Source organism: Rutilus rutilus (assembly GCF_951802725.1).
Source record: "Rutilus rutilus genome assembly, chromosome: 22".
Taxonomy (NCBI): domain Eukaryota; kingdom Metazoa; phylum Chordata; class Actinopteri; order Cypriniformes; family Leuciscidae; genus Rutilus; species Rutilus rutilus.
In genome coordinates, this window is record NC_140227.1 from 15,552,711 (window position 1) to 15,579,288 (window position 26,578).

The 26,578-nt window shown below is 36.8% G+C and overlaps 1 protein-coding gene across 9 annotated transcripts in view; it reads left to right on the top strand.

The window, feature by feature from the left end:
• Positions 1–782: 782 nt before the first annotated feature.
• Positions 783–26,578, top strand: part of s100p (S100 calcium binding protein P) — a gene marked incomplete at its 3' end in the record, with an annotated part of 29,022 nt that continues 3,226 nt past the window's right edge. For 2 of the 9 annotated variants that reach the window (XM_084394592.1, XM_084394593.1), the window contains exons 1-3: positions 783–870; positions 23,234–23,350; positions 24,401–24,574. In XM_084394592.1, the coding sequence (XP_084250718.1) occupies positions 845–870; positions 23,234–23,350; positions 24,401–24,574 (317 nt within the window). In that variant the 5' untranslated portion in view covers positions 783–844. Of the gene's footprint in view, positions 871–5,296; positions 5,342–13,434; positions 13,706–14,535; positions 14,807–23,233; positions 23,351–24,400; positions 24,575–26,578 lie in introns of those variants that run through there. The other 7 variants (XM_084394594.1, XM_084394596.1, XM_084394595.1 and 4 more) reach the window with 7 other exon arrangements.

Consider the following 26,578-nt stretch of genomic DNA (forward strand, 5'->3'; position numbering starts at 1 on the left):
GGAAAATCACTTGTCTCAGTCAAAAACTGGTCTCGGTCAAAGTGATAAACTTCTGTGCATAACATCCACCAAGCAATCACACAATGAAATGCACATAAAAAGAAGCTCTTCTCTTAAAGGGATAGTTCACCTAAAAAACAAGTTCTGTCATCATTTACTAACCCTCATGTCGTTTCACATCTGTAGTACTTTCTTTCTGTGTAACACAAAATAATATGTCACGGAAAGTCATACGGGTTTGAAACAACATAATGGTGAAGAAAATAATGACAATTTTAATTTCTGGTCCCTTTAATGAAGCATTTATTAGTATTAGTAGCAACACCCTGGAGAACATAATATCTGAACAATACCCAACTATAACCCAGAAACCCCTAGCAACCGTCTAACAACTAACCTGACTGCCCTAGCAACACCCAAGAGAACATAGCAATGCCCTATTATTAGTTCATATTTCTCAGGAAAATGACCAAAACACTTAGATTGGATTTCTGTACAGTTCACATAGACACATGAATGACTTCATCCACAAACACTCTAGTTTATAATTCATCTCATTCCTATGTTCAATCATTCACGTGGCAGTCATTGGAAATGGGGGAAAACACAAAAACACACCTATCCAGACATCAAGGGCAAATGTAAGATCCCTGTGAAGAAGTCCCTGTGCAGATGTGTATTTTTGTTGTTGTAGACTATTGTTCAGAAGAAGTCTGTGGCTCCCAGAACTGCCGCCCTCACTCTATCAGAACTGACGGAAGTGTTACGTACTTCCTTCAATTCTTTCCTCTCGGGACTAACACAAAGTGCTCCGTCTGAGAACAACACCGCACTGTAAAGACACATGAAAAGACCTATGAGAGAACAGGGGTAAGGTGATTTTTCCCATTCAGTTTTTTCCTCTTTCACTCACTGTCTCTAAAAGTAACTCGCTTTTACGGTTTTTTTTTTTCAATGTTTGATTTGTCACTTTTTTATCTTATGATGCTTTGAATTTTCAAGTCCATCCAGAGGTTATTGCAAGTTAATAGATCATTTCACAAGCTCACTATATATATATATATATATATATATATATATATATATATATACAGTGAGGAAAATAAGTATTTGAACACCCTGTTATTTTGCAAGTTCTCCCACTTGGAAATCATGGAGGGGTCCGAAATTGTCATCGTAGGTGCATGTCCACTGTGAGAGACATAATCTAAAAAAAAAAATCCAGAAATCACAATATATGATTTTTTAACGATTTATTTGTATGATACAGCTGCAAATAAGTATTTGAACACCTGTCTATCAGCTAGAATTCTGACCCTCAAAGACCTGTTAGTCTGCCTTTAAAATGTCCACCTCCACTCCATTTATTATCCTAAATTAGATGCACCTGTTTGAGGTCGTTAGCTGCATAAAAACACCTGTCCACCCCTACCCCCAACTACTAACATGGCCAAGACCAAAGAGCTGTCCAAAGACACTAGAGACAAAATTGTACACCTCCACAAGGCTGGAAAGGGCTACGGGGAAATTGCCAAGCAGCTTGGTGAAAAAAGGTCCACTGTTGGAGCAATCATTAGAAAATGGAAGAAGCTAAACATGACTGTCAATCTCCCTCGGACTGGGGCTCCATGCAGGATCTCACCTCGTGGGGTCTCAATGATCCTAAGAAAGGTGAGAAATCAGCCCAGAACTACACGGGAGGAGCTGGTCAATGACCTGAAAAGAGCTGGGACCACCGTTTCCAAGGTTACTGTTGGTAATACACTAAGACGTCATGGTTTGAAATCATGCATGGCACGGAAGGTTCCCCTGCTTAAACCAGCACATGTCAAGGCCCGTCTTAAGTTTGCCAATGACCATTTGGATGATCCAGAGGAGTCATGGGAGAAAGTCATGTGGTCAGATGAGACCAAAATAGAACTTTTTGGTCATAATTCCACTAAACGTGTTTGGAGGAAGAAGAATGATGAGTACCATCCCAAGAACACCATCCCTACTGTGAAGCATGGGGGTGGTAGCATCATGCTTTGGGGGTGTTTTTCTGCACATGGGACAGGGCGACTGCACTGTATTAAGGAGAGGATGACCGGGGCCATGTATTGCGAGATTTTGGGGAACAACCTCCTTCCCTCAGTTAGAGCATTGAAGATGGGTCGAGGCTGGGTCTTCCAACATGACAATGCCCCAAAGCACACAGCCAGGATAACCAAGGAGTGGCTCTGTAAGAAGCATATCAAGGTTCTGGCGTGGCCTGGCCAGTCTCTAGACCTAAACCCAATAGAGAATCTTTGGAGGGAGCTCAAACTCTGTGTTTCTCAGCAACAGCCCAGAAACCTGACTGATCTAGAGAAGATCTGTGTGGAGGAGTGGGCCAAAATCCCTCCTGCAGTGTGTGCAAACCTGGTGAAAAACTACAGGAAACGTTTGACCTCTGTAATTGCAAACAAAGGCTACTGTACCAAATATTTACATTGATTTTCTCAGGTGTTCAAATACTTATTTGCAGCTGTATCATACAAATAAATAGTTAAAAAATCATATATTGTGATTTCTGGATTTTTTTTTTTAGATTATGTCTCTCACAGTGGACATGCACCTACGATGACAATTTCAGACCCCTCCATGATTTCTAAGTGGGAGAACTTGCAAAATAGCAGGGTGTTCAAATACTTATTTTCCTCACTGTATATATATATATATATATATATATATATATATATATATATATATATATATAAATAAAAATATATAAAAAAATATATATATAAAAAAATCGGATATAGGAAAAAGTGTGCATATTTGGGATGCTGATGGAGGGGAGGGCTCCAAGCTCGGAATTTGGCCCGAACCCAGAGTACTCCCCCCATCCCTGGTTGGGATAGGAAATATTTAAGAGTGAGGAGTTGGGGTAGTGTAGGGATGCTGGAAACTAGAGGTGGGTTGGCTATGTATATATGCCTCCTCTCGTACTAATAAAGGTTAATTATATGAATGTGCTCTCTGAAACAATTTAACCTTAAATAAAACTATTTATATTTAAGTTAATTTGGCTAAATTGAGATATTGGTGATGTAAGAATGGGTCAAAACCATAAATACAAAATAAATCAATAAATCACTGTTTTAACCACACCAGCCCATCACGTCACTTTTAAGGGTTCATGACATGAGAGATGTTTGTGACAGTATGTGCAACTAGAGGTCTCTAACACTAGATGACAGCCTAGTTCAGCAAACCTGAAGATATCTTCAGTGTATGGGTGAAAAACATCATTCTGCCTAAATGATCTCCACAAATAATAGTTTACCAAAAAAGATACTAGGAAAAATGCATAAGCAACTCTGACTCTGCCAGAAAATAAATACTACATATAAATGAAAATTAATGTATTTTAATATCTCCATAACCTCTTAGTGTTTTACTTTCAGCCTTTTTTTTTTCTCTCTCCAATAGGTGAAATGTCTAAAACTTTATCAGAATTCTAGTTTTATATAGGTACAATTTCATGTTTTTTTATGTAACAGGTGATGTAAAAGTCAACATGGGTTAGGATTGACAACCTGTCAATCACACAAGATCACAGCAATAGCAAACAACAACCATACCATCAAATCATGTCCCACCCTACATTTTCTTCTTGTTTGACAAGCTGTTTCACTCGGATATAAATCAAAATAGGGAAGAAAAGTCTTTCACAACTTCCATTTCATGCTGACTTTAATCGTCAGTAACGACAAACAGGATGAAGCTAAAAGTAAAACTAATAGATTTGAGACAATTAAGAAAGAAATTCCTAACATCTGACCTAGAAGACAACTTAATAAAACAAATTCAGAATACTTAAGTACATGTATATTGACAAGCATTTTACGATTTAAAATAACTGTTTTCTATTTTCCAATGTAATTTATACTGGTTATCGCATAGCTTAATTGCTCCAGTCTTCAGTGTCACACGATCCTTCAGAAATAATTCTGATATTGTGACAGTCATCAGCTGGAGTGCCCTTGAGAGCCACCAGAGGGCACTCCACATCAGACTATCACAACTACATTCCCCATATCTCACTGCTCGGACTCATCATCCCTGATTGCATCCACCTGTGTCTCATTACCTTGTTAGCCTCAGCCTATTTAAACCTTGTACACATTCATTATCTGCAAAGTCTTATTTGTTTCATCTGCAATTCTGAGCGTTTTCCGTTGTTTTTTCCTTGTTCCTGGTTTTCGATATCTGCCTGTGCCCTGGTTTTCCCATTCCTGTCTCACCCTCTGGATTTGTTTGTTTGTTTGTATGGATTGCCTGCCTGTGTATGACCCTTGCCTGGATTTGGATCACGTCTTTGGATTACTCTATTTAATAAACTGCATTTGGATCCTTTACCTTCACGTCTCAGAGCAGTTCGTGACAGATATGCTGATTTGCTGCTCAAGAAACATTTCTTATAATTATCTTATTATTGTTGAAAACGTTGTTCTGATTAATGTTTTTTTTTTTTTTTTGCAAACCTTGATACTTTTTTCAGGATTCTTTAATGAATAAAAAGTTCAAAAGAATAGTATTTATTTGAAATAGATATTTTTTTGTCACTTTTGATCAATTTAAGTCCTTATGAATGTCCTTATTACAGTGTAATTACCTATTTAAGTACTGAGGAATAATAATTAACTACATAAACTTACTATAGGGTTAGGGTTAAGATAAGGCTTTGGTTTAGTTGCATTTAATTATGCATAATGTATAGTTATTACTATAGTAAATACATGTAACATGTAACAAGGACACTAAAATAATGTTACCTTCATTTCTTTCAGGAAAAAGTAAATAAATCTTAACCCCAAATTTTTGAATGGTAGTGTACTGTTATAATTCCATTTTTTTTCCTTGATAGACCTTGAAGTACCATGTCAATACTATAGTATTTGAATGTGGCGCTTATTCAGTAACATGGTATTATAAATCACAGTAGTCTTGCCATCTAATGCATGGTATCACCATGCAAGGGATATTATAATCTACTTACAGAAATGTTCACTTTCAAGACAACTACTTGTTTCTTGGCCATCAGTGTGTCTATGTTCACATACAGACATTAGTTGAGAGAGCAAGTGAGTCTATTGTGCCTGTCACTCTTGTTGCACCAGCAGCTATCTGAAACATTTAGAGCACACAGGCTTACACTCAGGGTTAGCACGTCTCTCTCACTAATAATTCTCCTCACAAACGGGCTTAACCAATAGAACACCTGCAGAAAAGTTTAAACTGCCACCGACAGACACAATCGCCTACTGGGAATGGGATTATCGGCCAGGTAATCCAGAAAGAACAAAGACACCTGAAGGTAAACACAATTTATGTTTGTCAAACGCTTAAAGGAGTTTGGTTCGATTCATGATGCCAGTGCTTTATCTAGGATAAGTTTGAAATTTTTTACTTTCTTTTAACATCTATAAATGGATTTGCTTTAGCGGGCGGCAGTTCGTTTGAGGGGCAATAGTGGTTAGTCGGTTACTGGAGAGAGAGAGAGAGCGAGAGAGCGAGAGAGAGCGAGAGAGAGCGAGAGAGAGAGAGAGAGAGAGAGAGAGATAATGCACTTGAGTAAACCATCCACAGAAATTGAACTTCTAGCCTCAAGACACTGAGGCGTTATCCTTTTCATTTTTAAGTCGTGTCTTGTTTGTTGATCAAACTTTATCGAGTCTTTGAAAACAGCTATGATTGCTTGACTATTACAGCAGACCCTTCGAGCAATCCATGGCTTTTTTCTCATATAAATCATATAAAACAGATGACTCTATACTGTTGCGTTGGTTTATTTGTGTGTAGTTTATCATCCAGCTGTAGCAGCAGGGTATGTGAATTCCTGCCCTGACCTCTTGACCTGTATTTGGTGAAGGCCCACCGACTGACCTTCAAGCGAGAGCCCGCAGCCTCTCTGGTGCCGCTGTTTTCAGACACCATATCAGATCCCAAGCCAGCAGGCAGCAAAGCCACGTCCCATTAGCACTTCACACACATGGGAGACAGAGGCGCTCACTGAGGGGTGTGTCAGGGCTCCATCATGCTTTCTAACTGGCTGTGAATCAATGTTACTTTAAAAGACAACAGATGCACCATGGGTGTAGATTCGAAGTGCCAAGGATGACCCTGGCAAAGTTAAGGGACAACTGAATAATACCAATATAACGATTGTAGTTATATATAGTGATTAATCAGACAGACAGATAAACAGATAAACAGACTGATTAATAGATAGACAGAATGACAGACAGACAGGCAGAATGACATATAGAACAATAAATACAATAGAAGGAAATGATAGAATAATAGACACAAAAGACAGACAGGCCGAATCAAACATTAAGGCCCCGATATACTCACGCGAAGATCTTTTTCCTTCTTCGTTTAGGGGTAAAACGAAGTTCGAAATACGTGAGCAGCGATATACTGTTAGCGAACATCCAACGCCGCCCACTCTACTGAGAGCGACGTTTAGATGAATATGTAAATATGTGCTTCCCGCTTTTCTCTTAATAACAAACTAAACACAACAAAATTGAGAAAACAGCAAGCATGTTTTAATAAAGCATAAGAAAAGCATCTGATCATAGCAACGTGGATATGTTTGCATGAGCTCTGCAATTCGGCACTCTAATAGTCACGTCACGTTTATTTTTATAGCACTTTATACAATAGATTGCTTAAAATCAAGCAGCTTTACTGTATTAAACATGAAAAACAGTGTCAGTGTCTCCTTTCATCAGAAGAAACAATAAAGCAGCTCCTCCAGTGTGTTCATGTTTTCACTCGCGGACGTCTGAACTCCACGGATTGAACAGAAGAAATGAACGGGAAAAGATTTCCACGTGAAAGAAGGTGGAGCCTCTGCGCACACCTACCTATTACGTAATCACCATGGACCAATGGTAGCACAAAGGTGTTTACCAGCCGTAGCAAACTTTTCCGGAAAATACGCCTTGGCAAGCTGTTTCGAACTCCTGATGATGTCATATCAGTTCTTTTTTTCGATTTTGCTTGAAGTACATCAGGGCCTTTAGAATAAAAGATAGATAGAAACTTGGAACGATAGACAGACAGAACATTAGAACAAAAGACAGACGGACAGAACATTAGGACAGACAACATTAGAACGACAGACAGAACATCAAAAGAACATTAGAAATACAGAACATAAGGAGGAAAGACAGACAGACAGAACATTAGAACAGACACAACATGAGAACGACAGAGACAAAACATCTAATGTTCTGTTGTTCTAATGTTCTTTTGAAGGAAAGACAGACAGAAAATTAGAATGATAAACTGACAGAACATTTGAACGACAGACAGAACATTAGAACAACAGAACATAAGGACAGAAAGACAGAGAGAACAGTAGAACGACAGACAGAACATAAGAACGACAGACAGAACAGTAGAACGACAGACAGAACATAAGAACGACAGACAGAACATTAGAACGACAGAACATTAGAATGACAGACAGAACATTAGAACGACAGACAGCACATTAGAACGACAAACAGAACATTAGAACTACAGACAGAACATTAGAACGACAAACAGAACATTAGAACGACAGACAGAACATTAGAACGACAGACAGAACATTAGAACGACAGACAGAACATTAGAACGACAGACAGAACATTAGAACTACAGACAGAACATTAGAACGACAGACAGAACATTAGAACGACAGACAGAACATTAGAACGACAAACAGAACATTAGAACGACAGACAGAACATTAGAACGACAAACAGAACATTAGAACGACAGACAACATTAGAACGACAAACAGAACATTAGAACGACAGACAGAACATTAGAACGACAGACAGAACATTAGAAGACAAACGGAACATTAGAACGACAGACAGAACATTAGAACGACAGACAGAACATTAGAACGACAGACAGAACATTAGAACTACAGAACTACAGACAGAACATTAGAAATACACAGAACATTAGAACGACAGACAAAACATTAGAACGACAAACAGAACATTAGAACTACAGACAGAACATTAGAACTACAGACAGAACATTAAACCGACAGACAGAACATTATAACGACAGACAGAACATTATAACTACAGACAAAACATTAGAACGACAGACAGAACATTAGAACGACAGACAGCACATTAGAAATACAGACAGAACATTAGAACGACAGAACTACAGACAGAATATTAGAACGACAGACAGAACATTAGAACGACAGACAAAACATTAGAACGACAAACAGAACATTAGAACTACAGACAGAACATTAGAACGACAGACAGCACATTAGAACGACAGACAGAACATTAGAACTATAGACAGAACATTAGAACGACAGACAGAACATTAGAACGACAGACAGAACATTAGAACTACAGACAGAACATTAGAACGACAGACAGAACATTAGAACGACAGACAGAACATTAGAACGACAAACAGAACATTAGAACGACAGACAGAACATTAGAACGACAAACAGAACATTAGAACGACAGACAACATTAGAACGACAAACAGAACATTAGAACGACAGACAGAACATTAGAACGACAGACAGAACATTAGAAGACAAACGGAACATTAGAACGACAGACAGAACATTAGAACGACAGACAGAACATTAGAACGACAGACAGAACATTAGAACTACAGAACTACAGACAGAACATTAGAAATACACAGAACATTAGAACGACAGACAAAACATTAGAACGACAAACAGAACATTAGAACTACAGACAGAACATTAGAACTACAGACAGAACATTAAACCGACAGACAGAACATTATAACGACAGACAGAACATTATAACTACAGACAAAACATTAGAACGACAGACAGAACATTAGAACGACAGACAGCACATTAGAAATACAGACAGAACATTAGAACGACAGAACTACAGACAGAATATTAGAACGACAGACAGAACATTAGAACGACAGACAAAACATTAGAACGACAAACAGAACATTAGAACTACAGACAGAACATTAGAACGACAGACAGCACATTAGAACGACAGACAGAACATTAGAACTATAGACAGAACATTAGAACGACAGACAGAACATTAGAACGACAGACAGAACATTAGAACGACAGACAGAACATTAGAACGACAGAACATTAGAATGACAGACAGAACATTAGAACGACAGACAGCACATTAGAACGACAGACAGCACATTAGAACGACAAACAGAACATTAGAACTACAGACAGAACATTAGAACGACAAACAGAACATTAGAACGACAGACAGAACATTAGAACGACAGACAGAACATTAGAACGACAGACAGAACATTAGAACGACAGACAGAACATTAGAACGACAAACAGAACATTAGAACGACAGACAACATTAGAACGACAAACAGAACATTAGAACGACAGACAGAACATTAGAACGACAGACAGAACATTAGAACGACAGACAGAACATTAGAACGACAAACAGAACATTAGAACGACAGACAACATTAGAACGACAAACAGAACATTAGAACGACAGACAGAACATTAGAACGACAGACAGAACATTAGAAGACAAACGGAACATTAGAACGACAGACAGAACATTAGAACGACAGACAGAACATTAGAACGACAGACAGAACATTAGAACGACAAACAGAACATTAGAACTACAGAACTACAGACAGAACATTAGAACGACAGACAAAACATTAGAACGACAGACAGAACATTATAACTACAGACAAAACATTAGAACGACAGACAGAACATTAGAACGACAGACAGCACATTAGAAATACAGACAGAACATTAGAACGACAGAACTACAGACAGAATATTAGAACGACAGACAGAACATTAGAACGACAGACAAAACATTAGAACGACAAACAGAACATTAGAACTACAGACAGAACATTAGAACGACAGACAGCACATTAGAACGACAGACAGAACATTAGAACTATAGACAGAACATTAGAACGACAGACAGCACATTAGAACGACAGACAGAACATTAGAACTACAGACAGAACATTAGAACGACAGACAGAACATTAGAACGACAGACAGAACATTAGAACGACAGACAGAACATTAGAACGACAGACAGAACATTAGAACGACAGACAGAACATTAGAACGACAGACAGAACATTAGAACTACAGACAGAACATTAGAACGACAGACAGAACATTAGAACGACAGACAGCACATTAGAACGACAGACAGAACATTAGAACTACAGACAGAACATTAGAACGACAGACAGAACATTAGAACGACAGACAGAACATTAGAACGACAGACAGAACATTAGAACGACAGACAGAACATTAGAACGACAGACAGAACATTAGAACGACAGACAGAACAAGAACATTAGAACGACAGAGAACATTAGAACTGCAGACAGAACATTAGAACGAAACAGACAGACAGATAACAAAATAATGGATAGAGCGACAGACAGAACAAAGAAAAAACTGTGCATTTGCATAGTTTGATATTAAAATGTCACTCATTCTTTTGCGGAACAGGCTCTCGTGACAAACACACAGTGTGCTGCATCTTCAAGTGGTGCAAACTCACAATATTGTGACCTTACCGTCCTCATCATAATAAAAAGTCACGCTGTGATCAGCTAAGCAAATTTAAATAAGCAGAGCCTTTTATTACAGCCAATGCTTTGTCTGGATGGACACAGGCAGCTTTGAAGTGCCAGCTGATGCCAAGCATCTCTGCTCACACAACACGGCTACTCATTCACACACTTTGTCGGTTTATTTGGTTTGGGGAACATTTGGGGATAAAGTCCATCTGTAAACATCTAAACAAGGTTAAAAAAAAAAAGTTAACTCAAGGTTATTTTCTACAGTCATAGCGACGTCAAGGAACTTTGACAAATTACATTGTTTGACCATGCAACATGGGGCTTTCAACATCACAAGCTCAACCGATATTGTTTTGCTTGAAGCTGGCACTGTTATTGAGTTTTAAGCCGTGTAATTTTCCATACCCCAGTGCATTTGCAAGCTCATACGGAGACCCATTGATCAACAGAATGCTATAATTATTTTGACCTTGGGCCAAAATGTTGGAACATAAAAAGCTAAGTGTGTACTCAGTCAGAAATTTCCACCTGACCCAGCCAGGACTTGTCAGTAGAGGTCCATTAGGCATCGACACACTACTCTTTGCAGCATGTATAGCTGGAAGTTTCCAGATTCTGACAGCACCAGAAAGCCCAGCATGACACATAACATACCATGACTTCCTAGAAATCCTCTGGGTTCTTATGAGACAGCAAGTGCACAGGCTCATTTATTCATCTTAGGTTACATGATCTGCGGGAGCCGGGTGTTTCTGGTCCCCTAGAAAAGCACCCTACAACCTGCACAAAGCAAATGGGCATTCTTTACAACGTATGCACTTTTCGCCTGCCGTTGTTTGTCCAGACATGAGGAGAATTTTTTTTAATAACAGATGGCTACAAGGTTACCTTCACCCGATGCAATGAAGTGACCTTTACTGGGGTCGAAATGTTTTTGAATGAAGAGTGACTGCTAAAATAAACAGGGCTGTTACGTAATGTAATACAGTCCGGTTGGCTGATGTGAAACAATGAGTTGGTGATGTTATGGAGTGTTTTTTTGTTCATACGTGTGGCTGCGACAATAATTCAGAAGGGGTTATGAACCTTTTGTGTGTTTTGACATAAGCTCATGGTTGTTTACACAAGGTTTTTACACTTTGGCATCTCTCTTTTGGGCCGTTGTACAGACATATTGAACAGTATTGTAAGGGAGAAACTGTAGTAACATTACAAAAAGTGTATTGTGTTGATGTTAGTCTGTTAGACCACAATTTAGCATGTTTTTATGTTTTAATGAATGGGCTACTTCTGCCATTTCAGTCTTTTCTTCATTATATTTAGAAAATTTGGAATATAGCACCCAAGTCACATAAATGGCTTTTATGGTGCTTTTTTTGTCATTTTTGGACAGTAACAGCCCCAAAAAGAGCAGCTCAGACATTCTTCAAAGTATATTTTGTTTCCTATAGAAGAAAGAACGTCATTCAAGTTTGGAACAAAGTGAGGGATATGAAAGAATTTAAAATTTTAGGGTGAACTCTCTCTTTTTCTGTTTTGCACTGTCATTTAATGGCTGATCTAAAGGATTGGTCTCACTAAACCAGCTTTTACATTATAAAAACTCTCTAAAGTCCAAATAGGGCCAGAGGACAAACAGGACATCCACTACAGCAGAGAAGAGTTGGATTCTCATTTTAAGATAACATTGGGGTTTTGGCAGCTACATGTACAAAAGTTCTGTACACACAATGTTTCTGTAACTAATGCAAGACTTTGAAAAGCTGTCGACAGTTAAATGTGATGATTCTATTTTAGACTTTAGCTTGATTGTTCAGAAAAAAAGCAAATAGTGGATAAATATGTTTTTTGACTGTAGGCGAACTCTGATTGCATTAATCAGCATGTGTTCTGACACGTATCAAATCAGACAATCAAATCTCTGAAACCTGTTAACTGAAAGGTGCACTCAGTATTTTATTATTAAAAGTCCATATTACTTTTAGATAAAAGTAATATGGACTTTTTACATGGAGCAAGCACTTCATGGAGGCGGACAAGTAAATTACTAACATAATTCTTGACCAAATGAACAAATATTTGGGTTGTCAATTGAACATGTTCATTTAGTATTAATTATAAATAAAACTCAGCATCTGCAAAAATAATAATGGATAGCACAGCTGTTTATGATAATAACATTGATAATAATAAGAAATGTTTCTTGAGCACCAAAAAGCATATTCTAATGATGCTGAAAAATCAGCTTTGCCATCACAGAAATAAATTACAATTAAATAAAAATGTGATTAAATTTCAAAATACATTAAACTAGAAAACAGTTATTTTTATTTGTAATAATATTTCAGAATATTACTGTTTACTGTATTTTTGAACAAATAAATGCCATCTTGAAATAAAATTAAATCTTACCAACACCAACATTTTGTATACATACACAAACAAATAAATGAATAAAGCACAAGCTATTTGCAACATCTATTCTTTTTGAAGCATTTCAGAACAAATATTGATATGAGTTATGAATTATCCAATTAGTAATGATTAAATTGATTACTTAATCAGCATATCACTAAATTCACAGTCCAAGTAATAATGTTTGCTTTAATGTTACAATCACATCTGAGAGTGTACCACTGTAATGGAGTGCAAACAGTAAAACAGATGTCCTATCGGTTCCTGGTTTTGTTCAAATTTAGCAGCATGACTTGTTTCCTGTGCTCTTGATTTATCCCTGTTGTTTAGGTGTCATTACCCTGCGGCTGGGGCTTGAGTGAGTGTGATTAACAGTCTGCTGACTGGATCTCTGACCAGTGGCAGAGCTGGAGGAAAACAGCAAGTTTTACATTCACCAATTGATGGCTGCTGTCGAGAGCACTCCGCTTTCTCACTCGAAATGGTATTGACAAACGGACGGGCTGCGCTCTCCCTGAGTGGCTTGTCAATCTCTCACGGCCAGTCAGTCTGCTTTGTTAAATAATCTACTGGCACATGACTGGCCTCATGTTATGGCTGATGCTGAATGCGACGGTTGTCATACCTGCCGGGGAAGCCTTTGTGATTTCAGGTATTTCTAAACGCAGCGCAGCAGACAAACAGCTTGAAATACAGACGAAGGATTTATAGTCTTGATGTGGAAAAAGGTAATTAGCTTTGGTGCCCACTCGCTCAATGCTGAGCAAATATTTGCAACCTGACCTGAAGCTGATGTCTTTGGTGGTAGGTAGAGTGTGGTGTAGTCATCTATGATGAATTGTATTTGCTAAGCAAGCAGGGAGATCGGAATAAAATACAATGTATAACATGGGCACCATCGTCTCTTCTTGATGTGCAAATTCTGTATGAGAGAATTGATTCATCCATCGATTCATCTATTAACACACTTGAGGTGTGAGAGATAATGTGAGAACATTGTGCATTTAAGAACTTAGCATAAATCACTCATAGGAAAGAGCGATGGTTTTTCTACAAAAAAAGACGAAGCCTTTTTAAAAAAAAAATAGCACAGATTTTAAATATATAGCAAGACTGAGCTGACCAGTCGAACAGACTCTCTGATCATTGCAAAACTCCTCTGGGCCATTTTCCGTTTTGAAGTTTGATGTCGGTAAGATTAAATTATTATTATAAATTTTCTCTCTTATGAAAGAGTCTCTTATGCTCACCAAGGCTGCATTTATTTGCTGAAAAAAACAACAACAAAAAACAGTTAAAACAGTAACATTGTGGTATATTAGAATCTGTTTTCTATTTAAATATATATTTTAAAATGTAATTTATTTCTGATGGCAAAGCTGAATTTTTAGCAGCCATTACTCCAGTCTTCACAGTATTTTTAGAGCATTTATTTGAAAAAGGAGCATTTATTTATTTTGAAACAAAAGTATGAAAGTGTTTATGGTTACTTTTGATCTATTAATGCATCCTTGCTGAAAAAGAGTATTATTATTTTTTTTTTTTTAACTCCTACTGACCCCAAACATTTGTACGTGTCAGGTTAATGTTCAGTTTGTTGGTGTTTTATGGTACGTTTACATGACAACAATATACTAAAAACTGAAAAGTTTTTCCTTTGTGTTTTTTCGCCTACAGACAACAACGTTGTCAAAATGATCCCTGTTCACACGGATCTGCGAAAACCACTAAAAACGCTGTATTATGCTGCCAGGCAAGTAGATGGCGATGTCACTTTCTAAAGAAACTATGCGACTATAGACTGAACACGTAATGCACATCATCGTTTTCACAGATTCGTGTTTTTGTACTTTACACTGCGTTTTCAGGCCCCCAAAACATTGTTGTCATGTAAATAACTGACCAAAACCCATAAAAAGTTTTCCGTTTTTAGTTGCAAATGGTGTCATGTAAACGCCCCCTTAGATTTGGTTTTCCCAGCCTGTAGTCCCTTGTTAGTTCCTTTGGTTACGGTTAAGTTATGCACCTGTTTCAGTTTTTTGTAGATCAGCCTTCCCCAGCGTATTTAAAGTCCTGAGTTTGGTTCTGTTCTTTGTCGGGTATTGTCTTGTATATTTTAGTACAAGCTGTAACGCTATCACTTCCTGGATTGTGTTGTTTATTTGGATTAAAAGACTTTTGCTTCATCATTGCCTTAAACGTGACATAACAGTAGTGTAAATAAAGTAAACAATCGAATTAAAAAATAATTTTATAATTATAACATTTGATTCAAAAAGTGAATGTAAAAAAGGAAAGTTAAAACCTTAAGCATTAATTATTAGAAAAAGGTCAATAATTGGGATTCAGTCATTCATTAAATGCATAGCAACATTATAAGTGTACAGTATAAACAATAGATAATCACTTAAATTTTTTTTTTTTTAAATTATATATATATATTTATATATATCTCCAATACTGACCAATAAAAACTAATATCACTTGCCAATAAATCTACAATCTAGTTTTGGCCAACAATAGAAAGTTGAACATCTGTGTTTAACTCTGGGTCCATGTTGGTAAAATGATTTAAAGATCTCTAAATATATTTAAGGACCTCCTTAATAAAAGGCATGTTCAAATAATTACACTTATCACAATGTTCATCTAAATTCTGCTCTTCTTGAATCAGGATCCTAAAATAGCATCCAGCTGGTGTCACACTTGAAATACCACGTTCCTGAAGTGAGTAAGGCAGTTACTTGGATGTGTTTACTGGGGTAATAAATGTTATCATCTAGACACCATCTTTTCAACACGGAGCTCTGCAAATGACCCATTTGCCCTGTTGTGACACACAATAACAATGAACCCAAGTGAAGACACAGTTTCTATTTTGTTCTTTCAACCTCAACCACACTTCTCAACCAATATTTACAACCCAACAGAGAGTTCAGCAGAACTCGCTTGTCAAACACGCCCACCGGCACCGGATTCCAGACCCCCCTCCTTCTTCCCACTCATACTTTTAAAGCTAATTGTGGCGGCGATGGCTGTAAATTTCGCACAGTAAAATGTGAAGCATGTCTCTGTATTGCTGTGGTGATGTCAGACTCCAGCTGCTGTGGAGCCTTGAAAGAGACGCTGACCTTCTAACACCAAAGTCTTCAGGATACGCACCCTGTTCATACACAAGGCTTGTTCAAATTTCAACGCTAACCTAATACTGAAAAGTGCATTGAACTGACATGTTCCCTATCAGTGGAGAAATATTCTACTGTATGAGCCTTACATTCATGTACTGTTGGCCATTTAATGACTTAAGTGGCACCTCCTATTTAGACCGTGCATTGTGTTTTCATGCAGTAAACGGACCCTTTTCACAGACTGTGATGACACTAGGGCTATCAACTCTTTCCCCGCCAGTGTTTTAAAAAAAAGTTGCCACCGCCGGCGTTTTTGATCATTTTCACAAAAATGTCATGGCCCCCAGAATATTTTGTTGTATGAATATCTGAACATGCAATATATATATATATAAAAGAATAGACCCTCTGCTTTAAAAAAAAAAAACTGTTTTATTCTAGCTTCATGCATTATTTTATTTTTTTATCTACACTTAAATGTGGGTAAGTTTCATAAAAAAGCAACATCAAGACTACATCCAGATCAGATTCAGTGTGATGATCAAAACATAGATGAAGTATATCAACACCCTCAAAGCTTCACAGTCCTGTAGCTCGTTCTGGGTCGACATTTCGTTCAGTAACATTAGGCAGTTTTGATTTATATGCTGTTCAATGTTGGTAATCACGTTATTTTACATATGCATATGATTGCCTATGGTATTGCTTGTTTCGGCATCTTCTTCGCATGTGTTTTGATCAAGCGTGCCGCACAAGCCCTGAAAAGTGAAGCCAAAACGTCTCGATCGCCCCACGGTGACTGGTCCTAGTATAGGTCATAAGCCCCGCCTCCCCGTGTTATTCAACGGGACTTGAGACCAACTAAACAATTTAATTACACTTCAAATATCTTTTTTCTGAAGGCGGTTTCTGTCATTTACTGTAGTTTTTAATCACGCTGATGTAAATTCAAGTGTTTGTTTTTAAAATAAGTTTGTTTTTAGTTAGTTATTTGATGCTATAAAAATGGTGGTGTGACGTCATGATTGACAGCTGTGATTGACAGGTTCTCTGAGCGAAGTAGTCACTGAAGCACCAACAGACTTTTTTTCGGGATCTTCTGAAGACTGAGGAGATTGGAGCTTTAAATTTAATATATCTAAATTTCTATAATTAATTATTTCACACCGAGAGTGAGGGCGGGGCCTTGATTTCGCGGCTTTACTTCCTGCTCACTACTGCGCAGGTCTGGTCCCGAAATCGCTACTGCGCAGGTCTGGTCCCGAAATCGCTACTGCGCAGACTTAAGTTCCAAGATGTCAACGCCATATCGTCGTCCATATCGTCGAGGGGCGTCGTCCATATTTTTTTTTACAGTCTATGGTTTTGATCAGGAGATTCTTCAGTAATCTTTCAGAAGATGCCTAATAGCGCCCCCTGCCATATAACAGTGAAAACACAGAAAGCCAGAAAATTCAGTCAATGTTAAAGAGTCAAAGAGTTAAAGAGTTGAGGAATCGACTCCCCATTAGTCATTCACTTAAAGTTTCCAGCCAACTGGCTGATAATAGATTTATTCACTTGCCACGTCAAATTTAACTCCCGTTTGGCATTGATGGGTGTTCATTTTGGACGCTTAATACAGCAATTGCACAGCAGAGACATCCAAATCATATTCACTGTCTCTCCAAGACAATCAGCATGAATATCAGAGTCAATTTCTGGAACTCTTTATTAGACTTGAAGCTCTGGGATTTTATTTTCTCTGACGATCTATGATGAGGGTTGAATGTACAATTAAAACGACAACTGTGGCCGTTATCCAATACAATTATGCGATGTGTCATGCCAGAAGATCCAATACTAATTTCCGAGAAAGGCACTCTCCAAATAAACCTTATTTACCCCTGAACAGTTTTATTGACCCCATATAAAACATCTTTATATCCCTGGTAGTTCTTAATGTAAATGGTGAGGGAATTTCCTCAGGAGCCATTTACATGTAGTAAATTATTCATTCAGCTTTATAAATAGACTTGGGTGCTTTGGATAGTCACCAAATCTTGTTTTAGCAAGCAACATTTGTTTCCATAAAGCCTAGGTTTTTTGGATTCAGTTCACATATTTATGTCATAAACTTACACAGTTTGAAGAGTAACGTGATGTTGTTCATTTATTAGTTGGCTTCATCAATCACTCGTCGCTATCCCTGACTATCTCTCCAGTTTGTCTGCATGCATTCGCATCTGCTGTGCAAAGTAAAGCATATTTATATTCCAACGTTCGAATTCTGGCCAGCAGCACTGAAAGATTCCAAAATAAAAATCTCATTAGAGTAATAGACCTGAAAATGCTCCATTAAAAGATAATTATGTTTGCTTGATGAGAGCAGTAAATTAGCTTAAACAGTTGTCAAGATCTGAAACAATAACTGAATGGAGTTTTCAGCACAAACAGAGATCTATCCGACCCTGTAAATGGCCAATGATTAACCAGCCGTTTGGGTCGCAATCCTTCAACCTAATTAAGTTTCTAAACATCAACACATAAGAATGTGACTGATTTGCTAACTTTCAAATGTGTTTGATCCCTCCCAGAATGCACCATTAAAATACATTTGATTGTATTTTATAAGTCAAGTCATTATTGCAAAAAATAACCCCAATAAGCGTGATCAGGACCCACACAAATCTGCCAAGCAACAAGAAAATTGCAGTAATATTACAGTAATATAATACTTCAGTCCAGCAATCGATATCTGAGACGCAAGAAGGCACCAGCTGCGTTTATATGAAACAAGAGAGAGCGAGTTGGCAGTGTGATACGAGAGAAATGAGCCAGTTTCAGTTGTCTGCATGAATGTTTACATTTACATTTATGCATTTGGCAGAAGCTTTTATCCAAAGCAACTTATATTGCATTTCAAGGTACACATTTACATTCTTTTCAGTTCTTGCTTTCCCTGGGAATTGAACCCATGACCTTGGCGTTGCAAGCGCCAACGCTCTACTGTTTGAGCTACAGGAAAGAATGGACTGATATACAGCATTGCCATGAATGAAGGTGAATATTTGGAAATATTACACTGCTGAATGTCACAATCAGAAGAGTATTCCAGAGAGGTGTATAATAGGAATTTAGATGATCCTGTCACTCCACAAACAGTTTATACAAATACACATTTACCTTGATATTATTTCATACCTTGTAATCCAGGTGAAAATACTCTACATTAGTTTCGTTATTATTGTCTTTCCGATCTTAATTTAACAAATTATGGCATATCTACATGGGCTTGATGACTGACACATTGTTTCAGTCAGCTCTGAACATTTAATTTAGCTTGTCTTTAACCTTATCGGTGACGTCGTCCTTTGGAGTTTACCTCTGTTTTTGTCATTAGAGCCATAATTTCATGCAACATTAGGTGTGTAATTGTGTGTTAAATAACAAGGGTGAACAGAGATCATATTGCTAATGACTGCAACATGGAGAATGATACACAACACACAAAAGCAACTCGGACAGTAACGCTCATTCTCTTAATGATAATGAAGGAAATTACGTTCTATACCATCTTAAAGACTTAGAAATAACTGTTTGAAACGCATTTGTAAAATGTAAAATGTTTGCTATAAATGGAAGAAAGCAATTGAATAAAGTGCTTCAATTCTGTTTTTAGTTGTAGTTGTTTAGCACTGAGACACCTGGGCTTCATCCAGGCAGTTGTGAAGTGAAAGAGCAATCATTATTTTTCATTTTCATGTGTCAGGCCTCCAGAAGGCAGAATTAGCATGTCATTTAGCTAAAGACAGAGGAGCAGCCCACCCTCAAACAACACATTCACATATTGCTCTACCATGCTGAATGGCTTAAAAATATAATCTCATAAAATATAAAAATCCTTAAATGTGTCGCACGGACTTGAATAAGTGATTCTAATCTAAGCTATTACATTATCAAAAACCAATTATGTTTAAACTAAATATAATTGAGATAAAAAGCAGTAATAAATAGCAGTGTTTAACTAAATATTATTTTTGCTATAAAACTTAATTCTTCAAAGGCACCTGAATCAGTGAATCACTTTCTGAACAAACTGCTTCATTAGTGAACCAACTAAAAAAAACTAGAATAATTCTTAATTTAATTGAGATGAAAACAGTAAAAAAAATTGCAACTATTAACTAAATATTTTTGCTACAAAAATAAAATAAAAGCTACAATGGCACCTGATTCAGTGAATAATTTTTCTCATTTCACTGATTCACTAACGAACCAATTTATAAATGACTAAAAAACAATTCATCTCTTTTAATTGAGATTAAAACAGTTACAAATAGCAATGTTTAACTAATATTTTGCTATAAAGCGCAAATGCTTGATTCAGTGAATCATTTCCTAAACAGATTCCTAAAAATACAACTAAAATTCAATGAAACAGTTGAAAACAGTCATAAATAGCAGTGTTTGACTAAATATTGCGCTGCAAAAAGAGAAATAAAAAGCAGCACAGGGACTTCGGGAAATCAGTAAATCGTTTTCTGAGCAAACAGATTCACTACAGCATAAGAACCTGTTAGATTATTTCTTTAGCTTGTTTGTCTGTGAATCAAAAAAAATAATAATAAAAATAAAATGCTACATTGCTATTGGTAGCAACTTATGTTTTGAAAATCGGTAAACTATTATCAACATACTGAAAAATCCCTACTTTTAGTTATTTACTCTCCAACACGGCTTGAGCCAGTCTGTTCTTCATGATTTTATTCCAGCCAAACTAATGTAGAGTATCAACAATGCCTCATAAATCACTGCAGTGACAATATGGGTTTAGTAAATCCCATCGTGCTTGGACACATTGGATGAACATTCCAGCTGTTTTGGGTGAATGCCAGATGTCTGTGTTTTTTGCAACAAAAAAGGCCCCTGTAAGGCGTTATTTACCCAGCTAAGGTGACCGGAAGGGCAAATACCAACAACTGTCCAGGACATACCAAGCTTTTTAAAGACAGCCATATGAAAAATACTGTGTGTGGTTCTCCTAGTGCCATTTTGCCCTGGGATTTTTTGGCAGGTGTTTTTTTGGGTGAGGTGGGGACAATGGGTTTCCTTGGGTCAGTGTTTCCTGTCTACCTCAGTCTCATATCTAGTTCATCATCCTGTGAGCCGCCTCACTCAGCATAGGAAAGAGAGTCAACATGCACAAATATGATATGTGGCATATTCCCATCATTGACGTTTACAGCTCTCCACTGCGGGGCAGAGATTTGCTCACTCTTGCTTTTCAGACTTTCATTTGAGATAAAATGTTGCAGTGCACCTTTGAGGGCAGGTCAGGCAGAGAGTGGAAATTGCTCAGTCAGTCAAGCTGAGCGCTAATAAAACATACCACAATTTACCGTGGTACTACAATTTGTTTTGACATTCTCATGTTTTAGGCTAGTAGGCTACAAAGGAACTAATTCAGTAAAACGTGATCAATTTCTTAATTCATTTACAAAGTAAATGTTTCAATGTGCTTGCGTGACCTGTTGAAATACATCAGTGAATTATTAGGCTAAATGTAGTTTCAAATGTTTTATATTTAAATAATTTGATCACACTAATGTGGTCACAATATTGACAAAGTAAATAAATCCACATAATAGAAAACTAGACTATTTCACTGTTCCCATTTAGACCCATCTAAAAATCCACCTTTTCTGTCGTTTTACCTCGTGTAATAATCTAAAATACTGGCTAGTGCAAAGCACACTTCATACACTGCCTTCACTGTAATATTTCACCAAGCACTTATATGATAAATAATTAGCCAAGATTAAATGTTATGATAATATATTACTATTATTATTATTACTACCCGTAATTTATTTCATAGTTTTATCTTCATTTACAAGTAAAAATGTTTTGCAAAACAACATGAACACAGTAAGTAAAAAGTAAAAGAAGTAAAAAAAATTAGGGTAAACACAAGGCTGTTTCAGGTCACACAGGAAATACAACTGCTGTGAATGCAGGAACGTATAGTTCACTTTTTGCTCAAGTGATAATTTAAAAGAATAATTTTTCCAAAAAATCCTGAAGAATTGTCAAGCAGCTGCATTCATATATAATGCTTTCAAAGGCTGCATGTATTTGATCAAAAATACAGTAAAAACAGTCATACAGTGAAACTCAACAAAAAAAAAGAAAAATGCACATATGGGTTTGGAACAACGGCTGAGGAAACATCATTTGATCTTTAGAGTGAATTAACACTTTAATGCTTAAAAATAAATAGTGACTAGCACAATATCTCACAATCCCAAGCTGTGCTCGACTATAACATCAGCTCTTCCCAAGCTCAGCTCTTCGAATCACATTTATATTTCCAGTTAAACGCTTGTTAGACTCTGGGTACATTCAACGACACACATGAGCCATGTACTGGATAGCATATGAGGGCAGGAGTGTGCAGTCAGTCAGTCAGTCACAAACGTGTGGCCCAAAACACCTGTGTCACCTTGATGCTACAGGACTCTCCATCAACACCAATCATCAACAGGGTGCAGGGGAGGAGGTGGCTTTGAACGCCACTGCCTCTCCCTTTCCTCTCTCTCTCTCACTCACTCTCTCCACCATGGCAGGAGGAAGGGATCAATGCCGTGAATGGTCCTCCTCTCCTTGCTCACTACTCTCATTATTATAGCCCATGAATAGTCAATAAAAAAACAACAGGCAGGAAATGAAGGAGAAGATGCTTAGTTCAATGCCTGGTGTGAGTTATTTTTATGGAGAATTGGCTCTAACCATGTGAGACGGACTTATTTCGTTGCTGAGGATTACAGAAACTTACTTTTCCTCTATTTGGACTTACTATGTTTTTCAACAACCATGGAGCCATTGGTTTAATACTGCAGTTGTAAAATTTCACCAACCTTGTGAGGAGCTGAAACTCAGTGGGGAAGCCAGAACATTCTCTGAAGGCTGTGTTATAAATATAAGACCCAGCTTTTCGTTCAGGAACAGTGTGCAGACGAACCGGTGTGGAGGGAAGCACATGGTCAACTAAGAGTGTGTTTTTCCGTCAGGTCGTCCCTGCAGTCTTTTGCGAGTGCTTCAGAGAGAGCTGCACACAGTGGAATAGCTGGGAGAATGTTTCTGTGGGCTGGAAGCAAAGGAGCTCAAGGATCTGGAAGTGAGAGAAGGTAAAATACAATGACTCAACTAACTAAACCACATGTGACAAGTCTATATGAGGATGCTGCATGTTTGATTTCATGTTGATTTTAAGTACAGAGTGAAAAATGTTAGAAAAATAATTAGAAAAAAAAAACCAGATTATAAATGTATATTATATTATAAATAAATAATTGTATTTACTTAAAAACCTGATAAATGGCTGAAATAAAAATGTATAAAAAAAAGTTTAAAAAAAAAACTAAAACCTAAAGTCAATTGTTTAAAATGCTACAAGTGTTACTTAAATATTAACTATAAGTGAATAATGGATGTAGTTACAAAAGAAATATAAATGAAAAAAAAAACATAAAAAAATTAACATGCACAATTAAATATCCAATAGTGACTGATTCATTTACAACAACAGCAACAAATTTATTAAACAACTAATTTTGGCCAACAATTGCATCCCTAGAAAATGTGCAATTTTTTCTGAATACAAGTTACTCTCGTTTAGAATCAGTTTATTTAATGCAAAGAAATTCACTCACCATTATTTGCATTATTTTTATTACGCCTAACTTCTGTTTTGCACTGATTTAGCATTTTAATTTGGTGTCAGAAAACATCAAACTACTCTTGGATTGTGACATAAACTAATGACAGGAAGTGGGTTATTATGACTTTGTAATGCTTTTGACCACTGTACTCACAGTAATTATCAAAAGGTCACTGATAAAGATAGACAGGTTAGACAGCTTGCCTTCAACACCCATGCATAATCTTCAAAAGCAATATGACCTGCTGTCAAAATATGATTAAAAAATCATGAGCTAAATATTTGGAAAGGAACTAAATATGCATATGTAATAGGACAGTAGCACATATCTGTGTAATGGGCTAAGTTTCTGAACCAAACCTAATTCATTCTGGCCCTCAAACCTTTTTGAAGTGATAAGGACTGTTAAAATGATTCTTGAAGCTATATTTTGTTATATTAGGTTTGGCACACACCAGGTCTTCATTAATCCATGTGTATTTGTGTGTCTTGGGGCTCTTATGTTATGTAATTTAAGCAGGACCATTTATCAGAAGATTCGTGGGTATGATATTTTGGAGAAGAGGAGGACGGTGACAGCGCTGAAGGCTGGAGAGGACAGAGCCATTCTCTTAGGCCTCAGCATGATCCTTTGCTCTGCCATGATGTACTTTGTGTTGGGCATCACAATGGTGCGCTCTTACTCAGACAGGTAAAAATGCCCAGACACCCTCAGGAACAAAACTGTACAAAAGTACATTGAAACCACAGAATTAAAGGTACACTCAGTAATTTATCCCCATTCAAAAGTTGTGTTAAAATGTATAGTAATTTAAATTAAATTAAAAGTTTAAATTCATCATTTCTGCAATGGTAACAGTAACTAAACTTTTGAAAAAAAAAAAAAAAAACACTGAGTACACCTTTAAACAATCAAAATGAAAGAATAAATATGTTAATGTTCTTCAATGTCATCACTTTAAAAAACATTTGGAACTTATTTTTTTAAGTGCAATGTATTCCTTAAACCTTTTAATATATGTTTCTCATAATGTATTCTATTCCATTCTAATTAGTGTTATTCTATTCTGTATGTGAACGTTTTTTATTTCAGGTGGTTCTTAAGTCTTCTACTAAATTCTATTTTTAATTTGATTGTTTTCTTTTTTCTAAATGCTTGTGATTGCAGTTGTTTCTTAATTATTCTTTTCAATTTGCAGTTCTATTCTGTTTATGACAAACATCTAACCAAAAGCATTCACAATGTCTTTATTCTATATTAATGCCTACTCTATTTGATTTTGTTGTGTTCTGCTCGTGAATGCTTTTCATTTCTTCTTTAGAAACCTTTTCACTTTTCTGAGATTGGGGCACAGATGTGAACTACAGCAGGGTAAAATTCTATACAGCATATATTATTTTTGCATTCTAATTGGCTTAAACAGAAAAATTCTAAAAAATATATTATATAAAATGGTTTCATTTTATTCTGATGGTCCCTTTACCATTTTGTTGACTATAAGTAAAGTTGCACCTAAATGTCTACTAACTCTCATTAGAGTGTACTAGTATGGCTGGGATAACAATAAGTTGACATGTAGTTGCAAAGTTACTTCTAATCAGTAGAACGTCTGTTGGAGGACCATCAAAATAAAGAGTTAGCAGATATTCAGCAGACAGTCTACTAATACTCTAATGAGAGTTAGATGGCAGGTAGTTGCAAAGTTACTTATAGTCAACAGATTGTTCAAAAGGGATCATCAAAATAAAGCGTTACCAAAATTAACAGTAACTCCATCAATAATTGCACCCTCATGGCAGTACTCACACGATTTTTTATTTTTTTTATTTAATGTCAGGATATTATAACAAAGTACAACGTTATAAAATGTACATTAAATACAAAAAAGTTTTTGCTAGATTTGTTAATTGTTGTGTAAATGGGTCAGCAGCACAGTCTCTGAAAAGGGTTCATTTTATTATGAACAGAGGCATTCTTTCAGCATAATTCATATTGTTTTCCTCAGCTGGTTATGAAATGTTGACCATCAACGTGTAAAACACTAATTCTACCGTCCACACTGATACCACGCATTAACAGATCCCATCCTTGATTGACCGTAAATCGCAGATTGGCTAACATTACAGCTTAATATTCCAAATACCACTGACCTACGATAGATTGCACACAGATAAGAGCTGGCATACACTGCAGTCAAAGGCAATTAGAGGCAGCTGAGCCTTTGGAACAGCCAAAGAACACAAGGCCTGTTATTCATAGAGTAGGAGACAAGAGCCCTGGCACAAAGACAACCACTAACATGCAATTGGCCACCACATCAGAGGGCCATTCAAAATTCAGCCAAATCACCAATATGTACCCTAGTGCATATGAAGGGTGTCCCTGATGTTCAAATATTGTGCTTAATGTGGAACAGCTAAATATAAAAGCAGCTTTAATTACAGAACTTGTTGCAAAGGGCAGTTTATATGTTTAAAGGGATAGTTCGCCCAAAAATGATATTTAACCCATGATTTACTCACCCTCAAGCCGTTCGAGATGCAAATGTCAATCTTTTTTCAGACGAACACATTTTCAGTTATTTTAGAAAATGTCTTAGATCTTTCAGTGGTTATAGTATGAAGCACCAGTTATTTTCGTTTATAAAGTTTTAAATATGTATATAGCGTCGTGACGTAGAACGAACGTAGAGTT